Source organism: Triticum aestivum, chromosome 1D (assembly GCF_018294505.1).
Source record: "Triticum aestivum cultivar Chinese Spring chromosome 1D, IWGSC CS RefSeq v2.1, whole genome shotgun sequence".
Taxonomy (NCBI): Eukaryota; Viridiplantae; Streptophyta; class Magnoliopsida; order Poales; family Poaceae; genus Triticum; species Triticum aestivum.
Window position 1 is genome coordinate 63376587 of NC_057796.1, and position 10170 is coordinate 63386756.

General features: G+C 47.7%; 1 protein-coding gene across 5 annotated transcripts; it reads right to left on the reverse strand.

Annotated features, from left to right (window-relative positions):
- Nucleotides 1-3473: 3473 nt before the first annotated feature.
- Nucleotides 3474-10170, reverse strand: LOC123180319 (B3 domain-containing protein Os01g0234100). 5 transcript variants are annotated; one of them, XM_044592345.1, is made up of 11 exons: nucleotides 10046-10170; nucleotides 9480-9626; nucleotides 8568-8744; nucleotides 7756-7851; nucleotides 7465-7560; nucleotides 6968-7060; nucleotides 6769-6803; nucleotides 6546-6636; nucleotides 6065-6271; nucleotides 4493-4583; nucleotides 3474-4414 (listed from the first exon to the last, which is right to left on the reverse strand). In XM_044592345.1, the coding sequence occupies exons 1-11, from the start codon at nucleotides 10067-10069 to the stop codon at nucleotides 3708-3710; spliced, it is 1764 nt and encodes a 587-aa protein (XP_044448280.1). In that variant the 5' UTR covers nucleotides 10070-10170; the 3' UTR covers nucleotides 3474-3707. The 5 variants fall into 5 exon arrangements, with proteins under 5 accessions (XP_044448280.1, XP_044448279.1, XP_044448278.1 ...); XM_044592344.1 differs by having other exon boundaries at nucleotides 3474-4417; XM_044592343.1 differs by having other exon boundaries at nucleotides 3474-4417; nucleotides 6546-6669.

Sequence of the window (10170 nt, forward strand, 5' to 3'; positions counted from 1 at the left end):
TTCAACAGGGACTCCCAATGGCAGTTGTGCCTCAGTGGATCGAGACTAAAGGTCGCATGTCAATTGTTAGCTTACGGCCAAGATATCCTACAGTGCACATGAGTGCATTCAGGATTTCTGAAAGCGATGAATGCTTAATAGTGAAAGATTGTAGCAAAATTGTTAACGATCGCAGAGAAGTACTAGGGGGCAGCAATCAGAAGCGCAGCCCACGATTAGGAGACAGGTTCATCTGCATGCTCCAATATGATGAATCAGGAGAGTTATACATGTTCTATGCTATTTTACCTGAGAGAGAGAGCAGCAGGAGTGATTTAGCTAGTTATCATGCTCTTAGTACTTGTTGTCCTCTCATGCGTGTCCGTGTTCTTCGTCCTGAACTTAATCTCAAAGAGTGATTTGCTTTTGTGGTGTTATGAACGCTTATAATATCATGACCATGTTGAACTCGATGATATCTTTGCTAGCTAGTATATACTGTTGTTGGTGATGATATGATGCAAGAGTTTTTATATTAATATGATGATGATGATGATGATGAGTTATTATATCATTTATGAAAGAAACCGCATATTAGTTTCAACTGGATGGATCCTAGCTAAGTGATCAAGTATATGCCATATCCATATTACTGAGATCACTAAGTGATCAAGATCCTAGCTAAGTGATCAAGTATATGCCATATCCATATTACTGAGATCACTAAGTGATCAAGATCCTAGCTAAGTGATCAAGTATATGCCATATCCATATTACTTAGATCACTAAGTGATCAAGTAATATGGATATGGCATATACTTGATCACTTAGCTAGGATCCACATGCATCCAGTCGAAACTAATCTGCGGTACTTTCACCTAATGATTTAACAACTCATTATAATGTAAAACAATCACTAAATTAAATTGAAAACACAAAACTAAAGGAAAAATAAAAATTAAAACCAAAACACACCCAAACATTTAGTACCAGTTGGTGTTACCAACCGGTACTAATGTCCTACACGCACCCGGGCCTAGCTCGTGCCATGTGGTGGCACGTTAGCGCCGGTTCGTGCCGAACCGGTACTAAAGGGGGGGGGCTTTAGTCTCCACTCTTTAGTGTCGGTTGCAGAACCGGCACTAAAGGCCCTTACAAACCGGCGCTACACTAGTGTATGTACATCGTCAAATTACATTGCAAGTGAAATTGATTTCAATTATTTTTCAATTGTTGTAGATTATTTTTCCTATACATATAAATTTTGATATGCATTATATATTTATTATTTTGATGGTGAACTACGACATACTTACTACTCCCGGTTGAACTATATGCATTATATTTATATACGTGTAATCAGAAAGGGCGATGCTAGGCGTCGGCGCACCGGCCCAACAGTTGGGACGGTCCAGCCCTGGCCGCCCGATGTAGCGATTAATGACCGTCAGATTCAGTCCTCGCTTCATCCTCCTCACGAGTCGTTTTTCCAAAAAAAAATGCAACAGCCCGAGGGCCGCCGACATCACGCCATATCCCCGTGAGAAAACGGTCGAGCTTGAAGCACCACCGCGGCGTTCCTCGTCGCCGGGGGGCGCCCTCGCTGGCCGTCCGCGCTTGCCCGAGATCTGCGCTCGCCATGGATGCAGCTTCGCCGCCGCGCTCGTCAGAGATTTGCGCTCACCATGGATGCAGCTCCGCCGCCCTCGCTTGCCATGGATGCAGCTTCGCCGCCCACGCTCGCCATGGATGGATCCCACGCTCGCCGCCCGCGCACGCCATGGATATAACTCCGCCTTGCTGGTGATTGACTGGTTCTAGCAAATAGAATTGCCTGTTGTAGCATTTTTCGTTGTTTGTCGTAGCAAAATGGAGACACGGTTGCAACAAAAAAGAAACGTCGCCGTTTTCGCTGGTTGTAGCTCGCCGTTGCAGGTAGCAACATTTGCATAATGAACGGATGTAACAAAACCCGTTGCCGGACATAGCAAATACGTATGACGGTTGCAATAAAATGTCGTCGTCACCGTCGCGGGTTGCAGCTCGGCCATGCTGGATGTAGCAAAACATTATGCCGGTTGTAGCAAAAAAAAATATGCTAGTTGTAGCAAAACCATAACGCCGGCTGTGTGTTGTAGCAAAACGTGACCCTAGCTATAGCAAAATGCTATGCCGGTTGTAGCAAAATCTATGCCGGTTGAAGCATGTAGCAAAACTGCAGCGTTTTATCATATTCTTCCACCTCCAGCCGTCGCTGGTTGAAGCTTTCTTATTTTCATAGTGTCTAGTTGTAGCTTTCTCTCTCAATGGTTGGAGCTTTTTCCAACAACCGTTGAAGCTTTTCTACCAAAAAGTTGTAGCTATTTTCTTTTTAGCAGCACTTGGTCAAGGCTTTTTGTGTCGTTTCGGTTGAAGCTTTTCACATCGAAGGTTGTAGCATTTCATGTCAACGGTTGTAGCTTTCCGGCGAAGGCGTTGACCGCTTGTAGCTTTCTCTACATCCGATTGAAGCTTTTCATGTAGGGGGGTGAACTTTTTTTTAAACGGATGCAAGATGATGGGGTGCGACAATTCTGCAGAAGCCTCCGGTGTCGTCCATCGCCGCCTGGCTTGGCGGCGGCGAGGCAGAAGCACGAGGCGCGTGGGAGTTGCAACCAACGGGAATGGAATTGGTCAACGGCCTTGCTGCATCCAATGGCGAGCGGGGCTGCAAGCGTGGCGGGGTGAGATCTACATCCATGGCCGGCGGAGATTCGATCTTCCATGGCCGACGGCGAGCTACTCACGCGCTACAGCGATGGAGGCAGGAGATGCGGGCGTCGGCGCTGCGTGCTGCAACGACGGAGGCAGGAGACGAGGATGGGGCAAGGTCCGCGGAGCTGGGAGACGAGGATGGGGTGGGATCTGCGGAAGGTTGAAGAAAAGCAGCGATTTGGATGGCCCACATCCTATGTGTCGCTTGGTGGATGGCTAAGGCGGAATGCGCGTGGACGCGACCAGCGCAAAGTTCGGCCGGCACGCCGTTGCCAAACATTTACCAATCAGAAAATAAAGATCCGTGGCAACGCACGGGCTTTCTACTAGTACACCAATAATATATGTATGTTACTACTCTAAGTTACTCTTCACTATGACTTTAAGTTACTCTTCACTATGACTGGCCTAAGTCCAGATCGGACCCAACCACTGCCACCGCCGCCCGCTAGCCTTCGCGTCGTTGCCGCCGCAAGCTTGCCGATCCTGGCCGCCGTCGCCACCCCACATCACTGCCTCTGAACGGCCGGAGCGAGCGTCACCCCTACGATCCCGAGCTTTGGCCGAGGAGATCCACCGCCGCCGCGCCACACAGGCTTTTACCGGCGGATGGCCGGCGGGTGCGGCGCACCCGCACGGGAGCGAGTTAATTGTTAGACAAAGGGGAACTTGGCGGTGCCCAGAACTTGGCTAGGAAAAAACGACCGCAAGGCTGGGCTGTAATCGTGACAGAACAGAGGTGTGGGAGGATGGTAGATAGCCTCTGCTAACATTTCGCCATGAAATTGAGCTGTGATCTTCCGATCCGAGTTCATAGTTAGCAAATTAGTTCGTGTTGCTAACAGTGTACGTTGCTGTATGTACAGAGAACCAACTAGAACTATACACATAGGTCGACCAAGTGTGATGACCTGAAAGAGATGCCAACCACCAAAATGCACTCGTAAGACACGAGACGACGATCGAATCGCCGATCACCATGGCGCGGCCGCCAGCTGCAGCAAGGCATGGCCCCTCCTCTTCTCCGCGATCTCCTCCATCTCCATCTCCATATCCTTGAGAGCATCCTTCAGGCTCGCCATCTTCGACTCGAGGGCCCTCACCTTCTCCGCGGCACGAGCACGCTCCAGCTTCACCTCCTCATACCCCTCTGGCGGGTGATCATCCGATGACCGGGCGTCAAGGAGGAAAAGGAGCTCATCAAGGCGCTCGCGTATGAAGCCCACGTCCATTCCCAGCAGCTCGAAGGACTCCAGGGTCTTCTTCCACGCCGCGAGGTCCTCGCAGGAAGAGCAGGAGCTGGGGTAGGACCTGATGCCCTCAGCGATGCTGGCCGTCTCTACTATCACCCCTGCGGCTAGCGTCAGGTTTATGTGCTTCGGCAGACGCCTGTGGAGGAACGCCTTCCGGTCGCCGCAGAGCTTGTAGTACGTCCAAAGCAGGCGATCTTGGACTAGTTTGTGGTCGATGACAGAACTGTCGATGGCCATCTTGAAGGTTCTGAATGTTTTCACGGCGTCGAAATCAGGGTCTGGATCTGGGGATCCGACGCCCCCGTTTGCTGCTGCTTCACTAAAAAGGTCGTTGCTATCATCATCGGATGCTTTGTTGGTGACGACTTTGGTGACTTCTGGATCCTCCCTGGACTTGGCATCTTCATCAGAAGTATCTTCTCCTTTTTCTGCTTCACAAAAGACAACACATGATTAGAAAGATTTCATAACATTGCAATATGAAGATGAATAATACTTTTACTCACCGGGCATGTTGTTTTCCATGGACGTGTCTAAACTCAGGAGACTGAGTGCTCCATCGGTTGTACTGAACTTACTCTCTCTCAGTATGTACACCTGTAAACAACAGTCAATGGTCCAACGTATCACTATCAATATCATGAAGAGGGTAGTGTTACTCGCGGCGCGACGAATGTTGCCCCTCGCCCCTCGCGTCGCCCCCGCGGGCGACCCGGGGGGAAAACCCTAGCCGCCGCCCCTCGAGTCTCCTCCTCCTCTCCCCCTCCTCGCCGCCGTCCATAGCGCCGCCGGGCGAAGCCTGGCCGGCTGGGCGGCGGCGGGGCTTCTCCCCATCCTCCCCGTCTTGGCTGGCGCGGGACAGCGAGATCCAGAGGAACGCCGGGCGAACGTGGGGTCCGGCGGCGCGGCGGGCGGGTCTCCCATCGGCATCGTGCGCGGCGCGGCGGTGGCGACCTGCGTGTCGTGAGGTGGTGGCTGCGTTGGCCTGACTGGTGGTCGCGGGTGCCGCCAAATCCAAATCGGATCCATCTGGATCCTTTCTTCGGACTCCGTCGGCCGCCGCGGGGTGGTGATGATCGTCGCTGGCCACGTCGGATCGTTGGATTCGGCGTCTGGAGATCTACAAGGAGTTCTTCTCGATCCTCCTTTCTGGTGGGTTGAGCCCCATGGCTCTTTCATCTTCGCGGGTTTCGGATCATGGCTTGCCGGATCCGGAGTACACGGAGGTTTGGTGGCATAGGATGGGGACCGGAGGAAACTTTGGTCGGCGTGTTCGGCCCGGCATCGGCGACGTCACTTGACGCCGTTACCCTTCCTGGAGGCGAAGCCGAGGTCCCCCCTATCCACCCCCGAACCCCTCCCGGACGAAAGTCCAAAATTCAGTCTGGATTGGGCGGCGGCGGCGTCCAGCGCGTCGTATCCTCCATGGAGGCGCCGTCTTGGGAGGAACTGCTGTTCGGGGGAGAGATGTTGTGGATGGTGGGCTCCGAGTAGCTCCAGCAGTGGCGATGGTGTGGAGGTTGCCAGGTGGTGCGGCGTTGTATCTACCGCGTCATTGACGACGAGTGGTGGCGGCATGGTGCAGCTGCATATCGACGACGGATGCGGCTGGATGGACGAGCGCAGGGTGGTCGAGCTGTCTGGCGCCATGGTGGCGTCGACGGCAGGCCTGGCAAGGTCTGTGCGTCAGTACCTGCTCTGGAGATGGATCGGTGGAAGAAGGCGGCGGCAGCCTCGGTGAGTGCGCCGGACTGGCGTGTGACCCAGTCCCGGTATGTGGCTAGGATGGGGCATCCGGCATTAGATGTTAGGATTTGGTGTGATGTCTGTTTTGTATTAGGCTCGGACATTCGGCACCACTGCATCAAGGGGATAGGAGTAGCGACAGATGTTGCCTAGATGGTGGCTTCAGGCTTACTGATGTACTACTTTGTAAGGTCTTTTGTGCTTAATAATTAATAAAGTGGCCGTATGCATCGTCCAGATGCAGAGGCCGGGGTGCATCCTCCTTTTCTAAAATAAAAAAAACTTGCATACACAAAAAATATGATGGAATAAAACATTGACGAAGCACTCGCCTTAAATCTTGTTGGTTCCACGAGTTGAAAGACCACTGCATCGCCGACCTTAAGATGATGTCGCGTTGCAAATCTATTCCACCCACCACTGAGGCCCTGCTTGCGCGCTAGATAATTTGTATCAAACCGGTGACCATCCTCATCTTCTAATACAATTGTAACATCATGATTTGGAAGATGCTCTCTGCAAAAGCTAACCGGGACACCCTGGGAGGAAGACAAAAGTCAAATGCAAAGGAAGCAAAATACAAAAAGCTAAATTAATCAGTGGCACTCGCTTCTCCGCTCCTCTCTCTAAAAACATGAATGCCATGAATCAGTGGCATGCTCTGAATTTGCAGTTGCGTCTTCTGTAGATATTAATTGCCGTGTAAATTAAAATTCTTACAGGAAAACACAAACTGAGTGTTGCCTATACGGAAACATTACCGGATTTTTGGCATTGGACAAACATTCAAACACCTAATAAACAAGGACTTACCAGCCAAAAAACCCTTACAACATGTGATATCTGCATAAGCTTGACGAAGCTCGGACCTTCTGCTGGCAATTTCTTTTCTACCTCCAAAGCTCTGTCAAAAGCAGTGGCATAGAAGCCCAAAACACTATAGCTTGTTTGAAGATTCATGTGCATAAGTCAGATACACACACTTGACAGCTATTCAACACACACTACTGACGAGAAACAACAAAAGTTGAAATACCTTGCATATTTCTTCTGGCCATCATCATCAGATATCTGGCAAGTCATAAGTTGCTCACAGTTAGTCTATAGCCCAAATAAGAATTTTGACTACACCATCCACATTAGGGAATATAATATACATATTGATCTATTTACTAATAGCATTATATTTTTTTAAAGGGTATGATACATCAACAAGCTATTTCGTATGACCTTACCTTACTAATGTTGTTGCTGCCAACCAATCTTGGCTTCTTCTCTACCTTTCTCTTGGCATATACTGGACCTGCTGACCTCCCTGTCTTCTTCCTCTGAAATTAAAGTAGCCCACCAAAACAGAGCAATGAATCCAAAATATGTTTCTAAAGGTGATTGAATATAACAAATAATCTGAGTTGTGAAATTTTTGGATCAGCCAAAATCAAGTATTGTGAGTTCATTTTTTCCTCTCGGACATGGATCAAAATGTGTATCTTTATGTATTAGACATGATTGCGAACCAACTAAGCCAAAAGTTCCAAGAAACTCTACACATAATAGAACTATTATTGGTAAATAAAAATCTAGAGGCCAGTAAAAGAAAGCCAAAAGAAGCACCTTGAATTCATAATATATTTGTTCGCAATTTATTTATTTATTTGTTCATATCATACACACACACACACACACACACACACACACACATACAGCGATGGAATAAGGCAGTGTATCTTACTTTATAAGTTTTATTGATAGTTCTCTGGGTTTTGTGTTTATATCGGAGGCCGGGATGCTTTCCAGGCTCACTCTTCACATTCTTGGTTCTCATCATCTGCCATAATGAGGTTACATCAATAATTTACATGATCGTACTTTATGAAAATTATGATCGAGATGGAAATGAAAACGAGGAACTATTGCAATGATGTCAGACATTATGTTTTTCACTAAAATTGATGTTGTGAATGGGTCCATGTGTGGTATAATTGGTGCATATACAAGAGAATTCAAGCAATAAAACACTCACTATCAATGGAACAAAGTCGTCCTCGCTACCATCTGGATCATCGCTGTCATCAACTGCTGTATTCTTCTGAGCAACATCAACAGCGAACTCCTCACCCTACAATTGCCAATTTTTTATTATCGCATCTCGAGAAATTCAAAATGAGTGAAGATAAAAAAATGGAGTGAAGTGCATCCTAGGTCCTCGAACTATTTCAGAGGTGCATCCTAGGACCTACATGACACCTCTGAAATAGTTCAAGGACCTATGTGACACCTCTGAAATAGTTCGAGGACCTAGATGACGCACATTGCACTTTGAGAACCTGGATGATGGTTTTCATAGTTTGAGGACCTATGTGACGCCTCTGAAATAGTTCAAGGACCTATAGGATGCACTTCACACAGAAATGTATATATAATATAGCTTAATAACATGGAGGATGCTATGCGGTCACTGTGTACTTGTACTAGTCGCTGCAGTACTAATGAGCGCTATAAGGAAAAACATAAGCAGTTAATCTTCAGTTTGTCTGACGGTTCCACAAGGTAAGCGTGATCGAAGATTCAGAAGAAAAGAGAGAAGGCAAATGAAATGGTTGACAAAAAAAAGAGCTGGATTGACCTCATAACAATCTCAGTAAATGGGCTTTTCCAATGCTCGATTCATCGACCGACCAACCAACCAACCAACTAACTAACTGATAAAAGCGGCTTCCTATATTTATTCGAGTTGATATATGAGAACATGCGTTTGATACTCTGAATCCTGGAAGAACAGGGGTGCCTGAAATGCAGGAACGTGAGATCAGATGGTTCCATGAAGGTTCTTACCATCTGCTCAGAACCACCACCAACATCATCAGCCGCAGCAGCAGCAGCAGCAATGTGTCTACTGATGCTACTGCCATCGTCAAGCAAAGAGAGCCTTCGATGTGCCAACGACATCTTCTGCCCCATCTTGGTCCTGGCAGAATGGGGGGGATAACCCGCTGGCGTCCCTCCCATAGCCTGGAAATTCGTCACACAACCAATGCAGAGTAATTGTTATGCGCGTATATGAACATCAATCAACCAATCAATCATTTTACTACTTATACTGAATCTCAAATAGTGATCTCGCAGTTAGTACAGGACCAAAACAAAACACATATATAGCTTCAGATAAAGGCTAATGAAATGCTGACACAAAAGGCTACTGAAGTGGCCTCCTAGCAGGCTCCGCCTAGACTCTCTGATAAAACTAGAACACATTCAGTAACACATGTCAACAATGTATTGATACATAGATCACGAGTTCCGGTGTCAAATAAGTGGACCGACAAACAAAATACACGAGAAACATTGTTTCCTGCTCATATCACTATCACATTATCAATAATGTCAAATAAGTTCTAGGAAAAAAAGAATGTGCGATATATGTATGACAACATGCAGTCAATATACTCTGAAGCCTGGAAGAACAGAGGTTCCTGAAATGCAGCAATGTGAGATCAGATGGTTCCACAAAGGTTCTCACCATCGGCTCAAAACAATCAGTAATTTTGTCACCAAATGTCATCTAGTGATTTACCAACAATAGAAGATTAAGAAACAACAGAGAAAGGCTAATCAAATGGTGACAAAAAGAAGACTACTGAAGTGGCGTCAGAACATGCATTTGGTACACTGAATACTGGAAGAACAGAGGTTGCTGAAACTGAAATGCAGCAATGTGACCTCAGATGGTTGCAGACAGGTTCTCACCATAGGCTCAAAATCGTCGTCGCCGTCGCCGTCTTCGTTTCTGCTGCTGCTGCCTTCATCAAGCAAAGGGCGCCTTCGATGGACCATCTTCTGCCCCGTCTTGGACTTGGCAGAGTGGGGATCACCCGCTGGCGCCCCTCTCTTGCTCTGCAAATTAGTCAGGCAACCGATCAATAATTCTGTTACTACCAAATTTCATCTAGTGATCCACCCAACGCGAAGCATAATCTCCCGCGGTGAAAAAGCGGATCGAAGGGTGGTGCAGACTTTAAAAAAGCCCTAGCAGCAGCTGGATATATATGCAGCCGGAGAAAACGATGGAGACTTTTTTTTTTTCTTCTTTTTCTCAAGAATCAATCACCTCCCTCCCTGTTTCTATTCAAAACCCCCATGGATAAATCAACCAAATTAACAGAAGGAGGTAATCATTGGAAAGACAAAAATAGCATGAAGAAATCCTACCATAAATAAAATAAATAAATGAGTTGAGTGCGGTAGAGAAGCAGATGATGATGGGAGCTGGAGCAGAGGAGGAGGAGGAGGGGGAGGAAGGTGGGGGGCTTTACTTTGGCGGGCTCGTCGATCGCCATGGCTGTGGCTGGCCGGATGCACTTACTTCGGGAGCTCCGATGGGTGGAGTGAGAGTGAGTGTGAGTGTGAGCCAGAGGAGGTGGAAGAAGGGATTATACAC

Bases quoted from the DNA above. Each gene is read 5' to 3' on its own strand.
- LOC123180319 (XM_044592341.1), bottom strand. From the start codon at position 10,069: ATGGCGATCGACGAGCCCGCCAAA. The intron at 7,852-8,567 runs GTAAGAACCTTC...TGGCAATTGTAG, and splicing joins GTGGTGGTTCTGAGCAGATG to GGTGAGGAGTTCGCTGTTGA. The intron at 4,418-4,492 runs GTGAGTAAAAGT...TCTTTTGTGAAG, and splicing joins CATGGAAAACAACATGCCCG to CAGAAAAAGGAGAAGATACT.